Below are 19,391 nucleotides of genomic sequence, written 5' to 3'. Positions count from 1 at the left end.
TACGGAACTAGTTCAACCATATTGTTTTTCTTCCATTAGTGGTTTTGAAGGAAAACATTGGTGATATAAATGTTGACTGTTTATTTGTTAAAATTGTCTCTGATTGGTTCTTTTTTCAAAGAAATGTAATCACACTCTTTATTAATAAATATTCTAAATAAACACAATATGCAAAACTGAACAAATTTGTTAATTATAATGTTTGATAATTTTTATGTTGATCATTTGAACATAGTTTACTGCAGAGTGACATGTCGAGGATATGTAAAAAATAAAGATCTTCCCAATTTAAAGATTAATATTTTATTAACCAAGTATGGATCAACCAAGATACGCTATCTCTCCTATAGTTTATTGACTTTATTTTATCGTTTGTAAATGTATTTTAATTAAATAGTTGTACGTCTGATTAATAAAAAACAAAGGCGTTACAACAAAACCAAATTTCATATTAGAGAGGAAGACTAGAATGAGTTTCGCAGACTCCGTTGTGAAGTACAGACAGAACTTAAAAAAGAAAATGACAAATATGTAAACAGTATGCTTGAGCCTGAGACAACGTACAATAGTCTAAATGGCAGAATTATGAACAGATTCTGGAGACACATTCCGTTCTAGGCGTAAAGATGCTTCCAGTAAACAAGTCCTTCAAACCCCGGACGGCTCAGATATGACAGACACAGAAGGAAAATGCAGTACGAAAGTGTGTTTACTATAGAAGACCCCTCAATGCCAAAAATAGGTAAAAGCTAACATACCATCTATGCTAAGAATCAACATAACCACATATGGTATAGGAAAGCAGCTGCAACAACTATACTCATCCTAGGCAGTAGGGCCAGACCTGATACCAACTAGAATACTTAAAGAATGTACTGATGAAATAGCCCCATTCCCTGAACAAAGGAACAGTGCTTACTGACTGGAAGCATGCCCTTATAACCCCAATCTATGAAAAGGGCAAACAAAACATAGCTTCAAATTATAGACCTGTATCTCTAACTTCAGTCGTTTGTAAGATATTAGAACACATTGTATTCCATTCTATCATGGAACACGACAACAAACACAACATACAAGTCGATCACCAGCATGGCTTCAGGAAAAAACGGTCATGCGAGACACAATTAATCAATGCAATAGAAGAAATTGCAAGATTACTAGACAACAACAAAAAAACAAATTGATCTCCTGGGACTAGACTAATCTAAAGCGTTTGACACTTTACCCCACAAACGACTTCTATTAAAACTCTAGCAAAGCGGAATTCGGAATGTAGGGGCTAATGAAACAAATATTTCAGCGAATATGAAACAACAACCGCAAAATCTTCTACTTTGGTTCAAGGACTGGCTTTGCAATCGAACGCAACAAGTTGTCATTGACGAAAACTCTAGCGAAAAATGTAATGTCTCATCAGGAGTACCACAAGGAACAGTACTTGGGCCATTATTCTTCTTGCTATTTATAAATGACCTTGGAAACGAATTATCTCCACAAACAAGGTTCAAACTGATCGATAGCATTGTATTCAGGACAATAGATAGTAGAGCAGATGCACATAAACTCCAGAAATATCTTGAATCCCTCCAGATGTGGTCAGATACATGGCACATGACGTTCCATCCATCAAAATGCTATGTCATGTCAATATCAAACAAGAAAGAGCCTTATACTCTTAGTTACATAATACATGATCATCCCTTACAATATGTTGACTCCATAAAATACCTCAGAGTCCTTCTCATTAAGAAACTAAAGTGGCAAACGCATATAGAATATATCACAGCAAAGGCAAGTACAATGCTGGGGTTTCTCAAAAGGAACATCAACTAATGCCGCCCACGAAGAATTAAATTCCAGGCCTACACCGCACTTATCAGGTCAGTATTAGAATATGTCAGCGCCGTGAGGGACCCCTGCAGAAAAATGGATATAAACAAGATTGAAAAAGTGCAAGATTTGCAACAGGATGCAAATCCAGAGACCCGGGTTGTGTCACGTCCTGGAGAGTCACTCGAATGGAAACCATTGAAAACCCGGTGCAAGGTATCCCGCATTATTACCTTAGACAAAACCATAAACGACCCAAACTCACCCATCATCATCCCAAACTACCTAAAAAGCAAATCAGATAGGTACACTACACGTAATTACATACGATTAATACGAACAGACACATACAAACACAACTTTTTCCCACGAACAAAACATGATTGGAATGTCCTGCGACCGGGCAAAACGAATGTTGAATGCTTGGAAACTTTCAAAACAGTTTTGAATGCACTTGCTTGTCAAAGTAATCTATGACTGTTCCCTAATTTGATTGGACTGCAACTGAACATTTGCAATGATGGGCCCGTGGGCCTTTTGCAAATATAAGCCATTGAAGATTGAATATTGAGGATGGATGTTTGTTTGCATTTACTAATTGTCAAGTCGAAATCTTTTACAACTTGCCTCTTTTCGGCGGGGCGTAAGGAGGGGGGGGGGGGGGGGCTAGAAACGACGTATAAAACACGTCATTCATTCTTTGCATTTGTATAATTAATGCTGGTGGAAACATTTCGATTATTATCAAGCACTTGGAATCTTCAAAATTATAGTAACTCCAAAGAAGAATATCGTAGTAACAGTGGCACTGTATTGAAAAGAGTTTTAAAGATTTTAATTAAACTTTGTTTTCAAATTTAGTAGACAATATGGAAGGCGATGCTGTTCAGGTCGAACCACAAGATCCTGTTGAAATACCTCAGGTGTGTGAGAAAGACGACGAGAGCAGCATTTTGACGCTACAAGAGAAAGGGAAAGTCGTCAATGAGAATGTTAACGGCGAAGATGATAAACTAATAGAGAATGTCGAAAATATAGAACCTGCCGATGGCATTGCGACAAAAACTGCACCATCAACTAGTGGCTGTTTGAGGATTTCAACAGGGTAGTTATTTTTAATTTTATCTTCGTCGTTTTTGTTTGTTGTTGTTGTAAATCAATTTGCATTTAAACCTCATTATTTTTTTATATTCAATTCATTTTTATTGTTGTATTTCTTACTTTTTACACTATTCCTTTGTATCTATTGAAGTCGAAATAGTAGTAGTAGTAGTAGTAGTAGTAGTAGTAGTAGTAGTAGTAGTAGTAGTAGTAGTAGTAGTAGTAGTAGTAGTTGTAGTCGTAGTAGTAGTAATAGTAGTAGTAGTAGTAGTAGTAGTAGTAGTAGTAGTAGTAGTAGTGTCTCATGAAAAGCAAAGTTATTTGTCTGTCTGTATGTTTTGTTGATATATTTTTTCCTCCCTTTTATAAATTAGAATAACTATAGTAATAAGAGAAACGAGAAGATTAATGATGATAAAATAATGGTGATTCTACTACTACTACTACTACTACTACTACTACTACTACTACTACTACTACTACTACTACTACTACTACTACTACTACTCCTCCTCCTACTACTACTACTACTCTACTACTACTACTACTACTACTACTACTACTACTACTACTACTACTACTACTACTACTACTACTATACTTACTACTACTTACTACTACTACTACTACTATATACTACTACTACTACTCTACTACTACTACTACTACTACTACTACTACTACTACTACTACTACTACTACTACTACTACTACATACTACTTCTACTACTACTACTACTACTACTACTACTACTACTACTACTACTACTACTAGCTAATACTATATAAATATATAATATAATAATAATATAATAATAATAATAATAATAATAATGATAATAATAATAGTAATAATAATAATAATATAATAATAATAATAATAATAATAATAATAATAATAATAATAATAATAATAATATAATATAATAGTAATAATAATAATGATGATGATATAATATATGATGATATGATAATATATGATGATGATATGAGATGATAGTAATAATAATAATAATAATAATAATAATAAATAATAATAATAATATATATAATAATAGATAATATATATATATATGTAATAATAATATAATAATATAATAATATAATAATAATAATAATAATAATAATAATAATAATAATAATAATAATAATAACTATTGCTGATTCCAGTTTACGATCTAATTTGTAACATCACCACAGAAATCAGATGATCAAGCATGACAGGCCAAAAAGTGCTGTCGAGTCTTACAACTATTATGTCATCCAGCACCCTCAAGTGTTTGCATCTGGGACCAGTGCCAAAATGAATGAACGAAGTGTGAACATTGGGTTTAAGACAGATTTCCAACAGCAACGAGAAGAAGCTTGGAGAAGGACGACTGGAAACCGACGACAACGACCTCTGACAGCCACTATAATGACCAGTAAGTTTTTTAAAAACTAGAACATTTATATAGAACAATATCGACTTAACTTGCTCAAAGGCTTTACACGGAGTCCCTAGCCAACAGCAACACTTAACATGTAGGACGAGATATGACATCAGTTATTACAATTTTTTCTAACAGAGACAACGCTGTTAGCGGCCATGTACTCATTTTACACTTGAGTACCGTTGTGTCAAACAACAACCTAAACTTGAAGACCAGAATGAAAGTAGTAGGAACATATGTTATAAGTACCCTTTTATACGGTTGTGAAACGTGGACGCTTGACAAAGAATGTACAAGGAGGTTAGAGGCATTTGAGATGTGGGTGTATGGAAGAATGTTGAGGATATCATGGACAGACAGGTGTACGAACGAGGAAGTGTTGGAGAAGGTGAGAAAGATAAGAATACTGATCGATAACATCAGAAAGAGGCAGTTACGGTTTCTGAGACATGTGTGGAGAAGAGACGGAATAGAAAAGTTGGTAACATCTGGGATGATCGAAGGAAAGAGAGCTAGAGGAAGACAAAGAATGACTTATCTAAATAACCTAAGAATGGCCAAATGTGACTTAAAAAGCAACACAGATTTCATGCGCACCGCGGAGGATCGTGATTCATGGAGACAGCTGACCGGCAACATACTCAAGAGTACAAGCCACGATGGATGACCTTGAGAGAATGTGAGTAAAGAGCCTTTTTCAAAGGCTCAACTATGCACCGCCCAGGGTGAGACTGAATCCATGGGCTAGTGTCATACCACAAGACTACATGGCAGCAAAGGTAAGCTGTAAAGCTTATAGACTAATTATAGACTACACGCTAAAAATGGAACTACAATGCAATTCTCTGTGGCTATGTGGTCTACTGTGATAACACTCGCCCTTTTACAAGAAGGTTCTGGGTTCGATGCCTGCTCTGGGCAGCACATAGTTAGGTCCTTGAAAGAGCTCTTTACTTACATTCTCTCATCATACTCGGGTGTAAAATTAGTACCTGGCTGTCTGAAAAAAAATTGTAATATCGCCTATCTGGCGTCATGTCTCGTTGAGTGGATATTGCGTTATATAAAATCTCAAATTTTTGGGGGGTTTTGTTTTTTTTTTTTTTGTTTTTTTTTTGGGGGGGGGTTGTTTTTAATTGGCATTTCTAGGACTACTAAGTTATACCTGTGAGAGTTTATCTTCTGATCACAGCCACCAACAGATGAAAGGACATTGTGAAAATAGCAGCAATTGTGGAATCCAAGCTTCTTTACTCTGACATTCACATACTAACAATTGTTGTTTGGATAAGTTTTTGCCTCTTTCTTTAAAAATAGTTTTACTTTAGAAGTAATAAGAAAGGAGGGGGGGGGGTGTTGAAAGTATGACAATGAACATTGAACATTGAATCATGATAACATGTTTTTGCCCCTATTTGGGACCATTCATTGTATTAGATATTTAGTGTAAAATCTAATTCAATGACGGAAATTTTAAGGGCTATAAAAATTTAATATTTTTTAAAGAGTTTTATAGTATGTGCTGTCTTAAGTTCTGCTGGTGTGGAAAACTCCTATATCGTCGTTTTCTTTTTCTTTTCTTTGGACAATTAACTTTCCCATCCCAAATCCTTGTATTCATCATGTTTTTAATGGTGTTAATCATAGTCAACTTTTGTTCACTGCTGGGCAAGGCCCTTCTGGTTCAATGGCTGCTTTTGCCTCTTTGTGATAAGCTCAGATGATATGGATTTATACTCATCTCCATCTGACTAGCGATTTTACTTGACCATCCCCAAACAGTCAATGCGTCTGTATATGATTATGCCAGCACCAACAAAAAGTGTTTGATTTAAAGGTTTTGATGTCAGTATAAAAGGGTTTTTTGTTTTAAAATAAAAGGCGGGAAAACATACTTTCTAATATCAAGCTGTGTATCTCATTTGTGACATTTAACGTTTTAGTTTGAGCCCTCACTGTTGAGATGAGGATAATTTCTTTGAAAATCAAGTATCCAATAGGAGATGAAACCCATTAAACATATAGGGGACTCCTTTGCTTTTATTTTTATTTTTGTTTTCCTTGAAAATAAGATAGCTCATTGATTATTTTTCCCCATTTTTTAATATTTTCCTCAGAGTAATTCACTGGACGTTTAAACATTATTAATGCAATCTTTTTTATTAGATCCTTTTGTCACCCAACATTGTGAAAATAAAATTCATCTCCCGAACCCAAACAAGATAAAATACTCATATGTTACTATCTTCCTTTAGCATCTCAGATCCCCCCGCCTCAGCGACCATCATCTCCCAGCATGCAGCAGCAAAACCAGTTGACTAGAAATCAAAAGCTGAAGATTACCAAGACGGACAGATGGCTTGGGGGAGGGCGGGACTTGTACTGGGAATCTGTCAGGAAGAGACCAAAGTCAGGACACACACCAGGGTGGAAGGAAGGGCTTCCTGAGAGTATGCGCAAAAAGCGTCCAATGTCGGCGTTTGCAGTGCCCTTGACATCCAGACAATACATGTAAGGGCCAATACAATTCTTATTTGTTTTCTTAAATGTTTAGCTTTAGAGAGCATAATGAAATATATCGGTCTAAAACTAAGGATCCCTAATTTTTGGATCAAATTTTTGGGTGGATAAAAGAAAGTTAGGATATACAAAAGTCCTTATTGGTGAATGTGATATTAATTCCAAGAGGACCATGTGCTAAATATATGAGGTGATTTGTCACAAAACTGTTATGGGATTTACCGTCAGAGCTCTTCTTTTTCATGCAATTTTATATCTCCATTTGAAGGACAAGATCTGTGATGTCTGTAGGTGGCAACTATCAACACCCAGAATTTGCAAGTTTTGGTAAGTTTTAAATACTGTTGTTGTTATAATTGTTCCATTCTCTATCTTCTTTTTTTTATCTATTTATTTTTAAAAATCTTGCCTGCCTTAGTAAATATATTGATCATTCTGTCTGTCTGTGAGAAAGTTTTGATCAGTCGATAAGGACTGAGTTACTTGTTTGGGTTATTTTTTTATATGTATGGTTCTTATTGTCAATTATGGATCCATAAAGAAATTATTGTTACGTTTCGTTTGACAGTGAGTTCTCAGTAAGAAAAAAAAAAGAACCTTGAGTCATTATGTATTTTTGTTTTCTGTTTTTGTTTCATTTTTTCCTTTTATTTTTCTTGTTTGTTTGTCTCTTTTTGTTTTTTTTTTTTTTTGTTTTTTGTTTTGTTTTTAATGGGGGTTTTGTGTGTGTGTGTTTTTGTTAGGTTTATTTTTTTTTAAATTTCAATTCTTTACCTATTTTTTAAAAAAATAAGTGAATAAGTGAATAAAGCATGGCTTTAGCAGCCAGACAACCCAGGTTTGGCCATATTTTTAATACTTTCTTTCTTCTCCATGCAAGAAAATTAATGCCGAAAGCTCATTATGCCTTCTTTCAAGATATTTGGATTCTAAAAGCGAATTTCTCCATGGGATAAACAGAGGGAAGTTTGTTTTATAATGTTTTTTTAAAGGCATTCTTTGTCTCGGAAAGATGAAAAAAAGAGAAAGAGGGAAATTGTTTAAATTCAGCATATTTTCAGACAAGCGACTCTCTAACTATTATTATTATTATTATTATTATTATTATTATTATTATTATTATTATTATTATTATTATTATTATTATTATTATTATTGTTATTATTATTATTATTATTATTATTATTATTATTATTATTATTATTATTATTCGCTCCAGGCACTTTCGGTTTTTTTTTTCCTTGAGCAAGATTATTAACCCCCAATTTGCTCACTTGGACAACATGGGTGATTCTTGTTGACATGAGACATCTTATTTGATGAGTTATCTATATTCCTTCGTGGAATGCCTAGGCGACGATATCTTATGATGTCGTGTCGGAAAAGGCATACTTTTCTTTTAAATTAAAAGTATTATTATTATTATTATTATTATTATTATTATTATTATTATTATTATTATTATTATTATTATTATTATTTACATTTACTGGCTTCTAGTGATCAATTTTTTCTAATGACATCATTTTTTTAATGCATTATTTAACCCAGATGGTGCTTTAGTAAAAGAATCTGGTGATAATGAAGGGATGCTATTCATGCCTCATGCCCGTGGCATTCAGCCAACCCACGATTTGGTCCCCGCTAGACAGCTGACAACACCTGTGTCAGAGGATGGTCACAGGTTGGTCTCAGAGGCTTGACACAACACAACATTATTATAATAGCAATAAAATATTCTGATTCATTAGTGTCTTGGATACATGTATGTTTATCACACTCTATCGGACACATTAATACTTGTTACATTTTTTTAATGATAATGCAATGGATGTCTACTTTTTTAATGTTGTGTTAGAAAAATGGATTTACTGTAATGTCAAGTGGGTAAATAATTTGTTTCAGCTACCACTGAATAGAGATTCTATAGCTGATAGAAATATAAGGTCTAATTGAAATAAGTGTGATAAGAATACACGTCAATCAAAAACAATGCTTTCTTTTTTATTGTCATCTCCACGACTCATGCCCATTTGTGTTTATTTATAATTCTACAACCATCCGTTGGATTTTAATAATAATTGCCAAGAAGACTAGTTTCCTGTAAAAATCACAATTTGTTTGAATAGAAGCAGCTTCTGATGGTTTGACACCACAACGTTATGACAATATATCCTGCTGACGAATTCTCTACCACATTCGTGTACAGTTGACAGCCCACATAGCAACTGTGTAACAAAGCAACGCTCAACCAGATGCGCTGTGGTCCCCAGACCATCTCTATGTGTGCAAGTTGCTTAGGCTGCCAGGGTTGCTGACTTTAGACAGACTCTGGACCTTAGTCTGTTGGCTGCCACCTAATGTGCAAAAGCCCGGGATGCTTCTTCACCAGTTTTGAGAAGATGACATCCCCACCTCCATGAGGGATCAAATTTTCCTATTTCAACTCTCGCCTTATATGTGCGTCCGTCCCTTCCAGAATCAGAGAAACTAATTACAAAAGTTGCCAAGACTTCATTCGACTTCGCACTTGGGGCATTGTCACTTTTGCAACTGAGAGGGATTACCTGCATGCCCTCTCTATAATGTTATGCCAACACCAGGTCATCGTCTCCCTCATGGCTGAATTTAATGGCGAATCTAATGTCAGAAGATGATGATAAAGCTGCTGCTCTTGGTGTTGATGACTATGATTATGATAAGAATGATCATCTCTTTACAAAAATAATTCCAATGCCTTTACATCTTTATCCATTATTCTGCAACTTAAAAGTGACATGTTTTGCCAGAAGCATCCCACTTGTTGAAGTCCTCCTCCCAGGCCTCTAATCATTTGTTTCACTGTTTAAAAATATGTGTCCCTGCAAATTATTCCGTCTACTTTAATGTTGATAAGTTTCTGTTTCTAATATAACAAACGCAAACATGTCCACTTATTTAGAAATACCTTCATTTCGGATATTTTGAAAACGGTATCAGATGTCGATTTTTTAATCGTACACTTCTCTTGCAGTTTGTGTTAATATTGTATACCGAAAATGTAAAACAAAGTAAGATTGCTATTTTTCATAGGACTCCTGTGATTGGAATTCATAATAAAGGCAGGATCTACTAAAGTAGCACAACAAATGATATCGTGTATACACTTTTGATTGAAATATTCATATCAATACATTCAACTAAAGCAGAAGCATTCTTTACTATGATCTTTAATATTTCTGACAAATCATATCATATTGACTCATCAAATCATTTCTGTAAACATTCTTCAATTTAAGACATATTTTATTACAAATACCAAAAACATGAAAAGGAATTTTCTTCTGTGATGAAACTGTTCGGTCTGTGACTTTTATGTTTTTAAATTCATAACGTCAATATAAGCCATCATGTGAAAGAATTACGGCACTACATCTCATGGCTTTCTATGAATTTATGAAATTTTATGGGCACGCGTCTTGGAACGGACTATAATAGAAATACCATCAGATAGATCTGCTCTAACAACCTTTGCTTTTGTAACTGTGATAGCAGATTCATCAATTTTTTATTTATATTTTTATTACTGTCATTAAACGGGCATAGTCTGAAGCGTATTTATATTTCAGAGAAATAGTCATACTAATCAACCATGGGGTCAAAGGGTATTGTAGTACAATAGTAGCCCTCAAATTTGAGGGATTTTTAATTATTACAAATCTCATTGTTGTCATTATTATTTTCTTGTCAAAAAAGATAATTGTGATTCAGACTCTCGAAACAGCTGACTTTAAAACCTTTAACATTATTTGTATACCACAGCGTTTATTTGGTAATTTACACGCGATCATGTGTTTTTAGTATATGTATGTCAATAATTCTTCTTTTTTAAAAATATATAAACATATATTTAAACAATAAATCGAAACAATTCTGGTCATGCTGCATTGTGCTGAGGCTTAAGTTGTTAATGTAGCATGTTGAAAAGCCCAAATTCATTTTGAGTCTGGTCGTTACATTTATAAATTTTCTCTTGAATATGTCTTTTTTTTTTCAAAGTTAGTATTTTTGTAAATTAAAACAAATCACTTAAGAGGTATGTCAAATTCTTTAATGTAAATCATGATAAATGATTGTAATTTGTAGTCACCACTTTTTTAAAACAAAAAAAAAAAAAAAAACAAAGAGTAAAATTGTATCTGATTCTTTGTGTAAAAGAATCTGATCCCCCAAACTTAAGAATTTACCTGTGTCAAAGCAAATTAAACGTTTACTTCATTGATGCTCTCTGTATGTATTTATAGTGACAAAAATATAATTATAAAAAGAAGAACCCAATTATTAGGTAATGACAATGACAGCATATACCCTATTACGCAACAATGTGATAAGAAAGATATAAATGGGAAGTGGACACGTGACTATTATTATGTTTATTTTTTGGGGGGCGTGTCTTAACAATTTTGCCATGCAATATTCAGCTCTTCTGTGATATAATAAAAGTGAAGTATTTATTATTAAATGGCATGTCAAACCATCAAGGGATCAATCAGTAATTTGTGACGCTAAACATTGTAGATTTAAACTTCTAAAGACGCGATGGATGTATTCAATTACTTTTTTGCATTTATATTATTTTCAGCTTTCAGTTTGACGTATACTTTATTTCGAATTAACACATTTATATATATTCATATTTACATATTAACTTTTATTTTGAAAGTGTTCCACGCATCTTATTCAGTATAGTTGGGGAAATTGATTTTAATCTTTCAATTCTCTTGTCTTTTTTAATCATTGAATTTCTTCAGCAAATAATCAAAATCATATGTTGAATTTGTTATCTCCACTGATTATGTGATAGCATTTTAATATGCAAACAATCAAATATCTATCACTCTTTGTTATAAGATATACATGCATCCTATTTATTGTTATTTATTACTGTAATGTAAGGTGATATATTGAGATCTGAATTAATATTCCATATTGAAGAAATAGTTTACATTATCAATTGTCTTGTTCCAAGTAATTCTTGGCTTACTTGAATTTTAGCCCAGTACTTTATTTTAAAAGCGGATGAACGACACAACAACAGTCCAGTACAATACTCTACTGTATCAAGCAGACGGGCCTCCCAATCTATTTTTTTTTCAGAACCTTTGCCCATGCACCCCCCCCCCCCCAACCCCCCTCTCCCTTCTATTAAATTACAGCTCACGTGATGTGCCGGTGAAAATTCACCAAATGCAAAAGCAAAATAAAACAAAATAAAAATAAAGGGAAAAAAAGAAGCCCCTAAAATAACGTAACAGCACTACCAAAACCAGATAACAATGTCTGTATGTCGCCATCACAATCATCACTGATGATGTTACTAAGAGGAATCCCTGCGAGATTCCTAATCATTTTGCTATGACAAGTTGTTTAACTTTTATTATTAAATAATTTTGAAAAAGATACTCTCTATACTGTCACGGTTATCTTACTAGCAGTATATTTGATTGAAAGAAAACTATTTTATACATCACATTTCGCCTCGCCTAAATTCGAAATTTGCCCAAAATGCGCACACACACACATCCCCTCCCCCCCCCCCCCCCCCCCACCCCCGACTTCTTTGGTCAAATTTCACCCCCCCCCCTCCCCCCCCCCCACTTTCAATTGAAGCTTGGCCAAAGTGCACACCCCACCTTCTATTGCTAACCCCCCACCCCCTTCTATGTGATACACTAGAGTATGTCAGTGTTCGATTATCTTGTCATCATCACAATATATTCTATGAGTTAATCATGCTGTCGTCTAAAGATATATACATTTTTAGAGGGGGGTAAGATGACCAAATTGGCTTAGCTGTGGTTATAGTTTGAACTCTATATTTAACATTTCCTTTTTCTTTTCTTTTTTTATTGAGCAATGTTATCTTTGCTTTCTTTTACAAAAACGCTAATTACTGTTGTCAATGTTTTGTTCTATGAATTATCGTTATTATCATTATTATTATTATTATTATTATTATTATTATTATTATTATTATTATTATTATTATTATTATTTATTATTATTATTATTATTATTATTATTGTGAATTTTATTATTATTATTATTATTATTATTATTATTATTATTATTATTATTATTATTATTATTATTATTATTATTATTATTATTATTAGTCCACGGCTTTGTACAATGAATCCCGGATGGCTGATTAAAAAATAACAGCTATTATTTTTTTCTGTTTTATTATTATTATTATTATTAGTAGTAGTTAGTAGTAGTAGTAGTAGTGTAGTAGTTAGTAGTAGTAGTAGTAATGTAGTTAGTGTATTTATTATTATTATCATCTCATCATTAATATTATTATTATTATTATTATTATTATTATTATTATTATTATTATTATTATTATTATTATATTAATTATTATTATTATTATTATTATTATTATTATTATTATTATTATTATTATAATTATTATTATTATTATTATTATATTATTATTATTATTATTATTATTATTATTATTATTGTTATTATTATTGATATAGATGACTTCACCAAAGCATTTTGCATCAAATATTTCGTGTTGCTGTTTTGTTTTTGTTGTGTTTTTTTTTTGTTATGTTTTGTTTTTTTGTTTGTTTGTTGTTTTTTGTTTTTTGTTGTTTTTTTTGTTTTTTTTTTGGGGGGGGGGGGGGTTTGTTGGGTTTATTTTTTATTTTTTTTGGGGTGGGAGGGGGGGGGCGGTTCTTTATTATTCATATTGATAGTTAACAGAATCGCATTGTTTTAGTTCCATCGGTCATAAAAAAAACTATTGGCAGTTTAGTAAATCATGTATTATAATTTTATGATGCACAATAATGATTTTTATCTGTGAAAGGGATGTGTATGCAGGTTGCATATTTCATATACTGTATTTTAACACAAAAGAATAAATTATTTTCATTATTGACAGTATCGTTTTTTGATGTTTGTCCTTTATAGATGTGTCATATCATATTCATTCTACATGTTTCAACAATACCAATTGGCTTGGGATCTAAAACAAACCATCCTGTCTATTACCTTCATTTAGCTATAGCAATGTAATCCAAAGTTCATTTTGGCTAAGTCGATATCTACAGGAACTTATTTTAAAAATTATCCCAAACCATAATTTTTTTTCGGATAGGACTTTTAGATGATTTTGAGACATATTTACCGACTTATATGTAATTTACCATATCTCGATGACATTTCATTTTCTTTCTCTTTATCTTTGCGTCAAAATAATTTCAAGAGTCAAAATGGGTTAAAGTTGTTTATACATTTTATGTCATGGCTAATATAAGGTATAACCCTCGTTTTCTAATGGAAATAAGACTGCATTTATACTTTTCCAATGCATGCAGTCCTGGGCCATCTTCCTTAAATATAACCATGGCATTCCCACCGCTTCCTCCTATTTATCCATCGATCCTCTCTATGTCTCTTTAGGTCTATCAATTTTTATTCTGGGGATTCCATTCCAATCTACAGCCACCTTTCACGGGGTGTGTCCAAGTCTACTTATTTTTCACATTATGCTCCCTTATGGACAGTGCCTTCCAAACACTAGTCACAGTAAGTGGAGAGCCCATCAGAGAGGTGGAGTCAAAAACTGAGTATGGTGGAAAAAAAGGGAGTGCGGACCGAGATGTTACATCTAGGACAGGCAAAGCCCGAGCAGCCTTCACCCTGGCTGAAGAACATTTGGGCTTCGAAAGTGATCCAACTGAAAACCAACTCCGCATCTTCAACAAAAATGTGAAGTCAGTTCTCCTTTAAGGGTTGGAAACGCGGAGAACAACAAAAACTATGCTCAAAAAGATACAGACATTTCTGAACTCATGTCTGAGGTGGATTGTAATATAAGGTGGCCAGAGAAGATAACAAATGAAGAGTTGTGGCAACGTGTAGGTCATGCGCTGGTCGGATTTAGATTTGGCCTACTCTTAGGAAGGCAGCATTCAGTATCGCATGAATAGGCACTCCTATGGGACCCTCAGGGGAAACGAAACAGAGGAAGGCAACGTAACAGCTAGAGGTGCAACACATAGGCTGAACTGAAGGAGAAGGGAACAACATGAAGTGGAGAGGGCAGCCCCGAATCGTGTCTAGTGGAGGAGTGTCATTGATGGCCTATGCTCCTGGAGGTGTGAAAGGCTCAAGAAAGTAAGTTCCCTTTAGTGATAGGTGATTTAATTATTCGGATACTTCGGATGGGGCAGTTTATTACTGTTGTTGGTTGTGGTTGCGTGGTTGTTACTATTGTTGCAATTGCTGTATGGGAGCTGTAGTTATTGTTGTTGTTACTGCTGTTTTCACCATTTTGTCAATTTACGAAGTTTGTGATTATTAAAGGCAAATGATTTCAAACTATTTTGAACATAACCCTTCAGTGGGGATCTAATTTTAGTGTCTAGCTGTTGTGTTATATGAGGCAAAATAATACAAAGCAGATAGAATGTCATCTCGTCCGTTCTTTGAGCTAATATACTTTTTCTTACCTTTCTGTGGATGGCTGTAACCAAGAATGGCAATGAAAGAAATGATGATAAACTGAAATTAGAACCGTTTCCTTCCTTTTTCTTATCCTAGGAGCTGGGTACGACTTGATGGTTTTGCAAACATTAAACTCCTCAAAATAACTATAAAGAAACAAAGACACAAGTTCATCAGTATGAATGACGTAATTATGAATTACTTTCCTATTTCAACCTCCTCGCCAACAGTGCCGTCAAAACTAGAATCATATAATAAAAGAAAAAGTACTGAATTGAGTTAGTACTAAATGGATTTGCTGCAATTTTACAAGATAATTTAAAAAACAGATACGGTTTTGAATGGTGGTGTGACATTGTACAACATTTTAAAAACGTAAAAGTCGTGACATCTCAAAACAAAAACAGTGGTATATGTTGTAGGCATCATGCTATTTACATCCTTGTAGAAGAAATTACAAGGTGGTTCAAAGATATGAACTTGAAATATAGAATCACCCTTTAGTAATACTCTTGTAACTTTCTCATTTTCGTCATGTAAAAATTTAGAGAGACAATATCCACCTTGAAATAAGGATATATAGATCTGAATAATGAACAGGGCTTTCAGTTCAGATTCCTCCTGTTCTTCTTAGCAAATGTGTATAACCAGCACAATGTTTAACTTCATTAAATAGTTTGGGTTTTTTTCTGAGAAATACAGTGGGTTTTTTAAAACAAAAAACAATGTCTTTGTCTTCTATAAGAGCTGAAAAATGTGTTATGACTCAACACGTGTGTTTAAAGCATTGAGCAAACTACCCCCAAGAGATCAGATACTTTGTTCTCTTTTCGATCTATGAATCCAATAGATGAAAATGACATTCATTGTTTTTGTCTTACTCGTTTTCTGACATTTATGCCTTCTCCTTTTCATTCTGATTTTATCTTCATGATTTTATTCATATCGCATGCAAACAATTACTAAGCTTTTTAATGTTTTAGTAGATATTTTGGAGAACTAACCTACAACAGGCTTCCAATCAGCTCTACCCGTTTTTATACTGTTTTCTATTGGTGAGAGGTAAGAAAGAAATTAGATTGCTTTGGTGACACGTTGAATCTTATATCAAAAATAGTGACTTTCAATTATCAAGGTTACGATGATTTTAATTTTCCCTTTGACTTCTTTTTTGGTTTGTTTCTTTTCTCTGATTTCAATTATTGTTTTAGTTATTTTTTCTTAGATTTTCTTTAAACAGAATTAACTGACGTGTACTTTTTCGCAGGTCTGCAAATAAGTATTCATCAGAATTAATGTTTCAAATAACCAATGGTATTGAAAATAAGCTCAAAAACATTTTATTATAAAAGAAATCTATTTAATTTAAGCTTTAAGTAACATTCTCATTTTTTTGTCCTATTGGAGATAAATATGCTTTCATTTCCCCTCTTTTTCAGTTCCTTTAAATCTTTTAGTTATAGATGTTCCCTTTTCTTTACTTTTGACTCAATCAACCGTGTTTTCACTCCTTGTTATTGTCATACTTTCTAATGTGTTTTTGGGGTTTTTTTTTCATTTCTACAAAAATAATATTTTTCTCCCAAAACTATAAAAGTACAATGATTTATATTTTTTTTGTATTGTTTTGTTTTTTAAAAACATAAAATATGATGTCTAAAGTTTTTAGAAGTAACAACTGTGTATGCTTGTACTTCCAAATAATAATAATAATAATAATAATAATAATAATAATAATAATAATAATAATAATAATATAATAATAATAATAATAATAATATATAATAATAATAATAATAATAATAATAATAATAATAATAATAATAATAATAATATAATAATAATAATAATAATAATAATAATAATAATTATAATAATAATAATAATTATAATAATAATAATAAATAATAATAATAATAATAATATAGGTAATTCATGTTAACGACAAATCACTAACGTTTAAAGTAGGTACATTTGATTACGCACTATGTTATGAGTAATTTCGTTTACTTCTAGGCCACTTCTGGTTGAAGGAGCCCCTCCATCATTCATCCCCAACCCTAGCAAGAGATATTCAACTCGATACAACATGATGAGCCCCTATACCAGCCTGGACTATGTGTATGAAGATGATGAAGAGGGTTATGAGGGAAGGCCTTCATCGCATCTCTCATTCAACAATGATCCAGAATTCGAAGAATATAGTAACACATCCGCCAATGTCTTTATCCCTTCAAAAAACGGCAGCAACACCAATTTTACCAATCTGTTGAACCACCCTAAACAAACAGATCATATAGTATCACAAAATTCTGGCAAATACTTTTATAAATTGTGTTCTCTCCACAAAGAAATAGTTTTCCCATACTATGCAGGTACAGTCGTTTTTGAGTGATTTCTTGTTAAATCACAAATTTGTCTTTTCTTTTTTTGAACCATCAACTTATAAAAGGATTCCTGCATCATGGAACATACTTGGTAACCTTCCTATCATTTCGAAAAATGTGCAGAATGACGAATTTTTGGCTCCAACTGAAGAACTTCAGAAGAGTCGTTGGCTCATATAACCAATTGAAAAAGATAGTTTTGGTGATAGAATATTTATGTTCAGGACTTGGAGATCCTGCCAAGGGTAAAATACGAATTTATAAAGGTAGATTTATAATGGTATACATTTCTCTTTCTTTCTCGAACTAGGAGCAGGTCTATTAATGTTATAAATGTATACATTCTGTACATATTTTTATGGAAGTTAGGTGAGAAACAAACAAGTATATAAATAATAGTGTATACTAAATTACTTGCCTGGAATCGTTGATTAGTTTTTCATATAAATTATCAGTGCCTACCCCTATTAGGCAACTTATTTTCCTTTTTTTTTTCCTTATCAAATTCTGTCTTATATTATATGCCTGATGTCTAATGTGAAGAGGACCATTGATTTTGGTGTCCATTGCCCCGGCATGAACAATTCATTTCTAAGCATTAAAAAAATCAAAAGGCATCCTTTAATATGAGTTTTGTAATGAAAATAAAATAAAAGATTTGTTCAAATCTTATTTGTTTCTGTGGCTGTAGTTAACCACCGTCCAAATAAAGTTTTCACGGTTTCTAATTACTATATTATGTACCCTATTAAATGCAAAATGCACTTGGGAAAATTCTACCAGGAAATGCGATTATATTTTTACTAAATGTATCGAGACACATTGTTTCTAGTATGAATTATGCTGTGTTGATCAATGACATTTGTAATAGGTTAACGATATGTTAATACCCTATGTTGTTGTAATTACCTAATGAGTGTATGTATTTATTTATGTATGTATGTATGTATGTATGTATGTATGTATGTATGTATGTATGTATGTATGTATGTATGTATGTATGTATGTATGTATGTATGGACGGATGGATGGATGGATGGATGGATGGATGGATGGATGGATGGGTGGATGGATGGATGGATGGATGGATGGATGGATGGATGGATGTATGTATGTATGTATGTATGTACGTATGTGTGATGCATGTGTGTATGTTATGTATGTAGTTATGCATATGTATGCATATATATATGAATGTATGTGTGTGTGTGTGTGTGCGTATGTGTGTGTGTTGAGAGGGGGGTATTCGTTCAAAGCAGTGCAATGTGCTGTCAAACATATCTGATTACTTATACTTTTGTCCCAGCCATTCCCCCCCCCCCCCCCCCCCCCCAACCCAACCCCATTATTTTCCCTTTATTCTTAAAAATAACGATAAAGCAATTGAGAAAATAAATTTCGGTGCATTTACTACGGTCTGTGTGCTTAATGTGGATAATATGATTATTGGTATTGAAAATGAAAACATTCAAGAGTGACCACAAAAACGCCAATTAATTACCCTTATAAATATATTTGAAGTATTTATCTAGAGCCATCAGGCCTATGCTCCTCATTTCCTCATTTCCGTAACAGAAAACTAACAGAACAATTATTGCTCAGATATTGC

The 19,391-nt window shown here is 32.9% G+C and overlaps 1 protein-coding gene across 2 annotated transcripts in view; it reads left to right on the top strand.

Annotated features, from left to right (window-relative positions):
• LOC144956455 (uncharacterized) overlaps positions 1 to 17,935 on the top strand; it is a 96,170-nt gene extending 78,235 nt beyond the window's left edge. For both annotated transcript variants that reach the window (XM_078886969.1, XM_078886960.1), the window contains 6 exons: positions 2,695 to 2,938; positions 4,135 to 4,358; positions 6,623 to 6,878; positions 7,156 to 7,214; positions 8,439 to 8,571; positions 17,412 to 17,935. In XM_078886969.1, coding sequence (XP_078743095.1) covers positions 2,695 to 2,938; positions 4,135 to 4,358; positions 6,623 to 6,878; positions 7,156 to 7,214; positions 8,439 to 8,571; positions 17,412 to 17,790 — 1,295 coding nt within the window. In that variant the 3' untranslated portion in view covers positions 17,791 to 17,935. The remainder of the gene's footprint in view (positions 1 to 2,694; positions 2,939 to 4,134; positions 4,359 to 6,622; positions 6,879 to 7,155; positions 7,215 to 8,438; positions 8,572 to 17,411) is intronic.
• The last annotated feature ends 1,456 nt before the right edge of the window (positions 17,936 to 19,391 follow it).

The sequence above is a fragment of the Berghia stephanieae genome, chromosome 1 (assembly GCF_034508935.2).
Source record: "Berghia stephanieae isolate SIO BIC M18660-M18661 chromosome 1, UCSD_Bste_1.3, whole genome shotgun sequence".
In the NCBI taxonomy this organism is placed as follows: Eukaryota; Metazoa; Mollusca; class Gastropoda; order Nudibranchia; family Aeolidiidae; genus Berghia; species Berghia stephanieae.
This window is presented reverse-complemented; position numbering and strand designations above follow the sequence as displayed.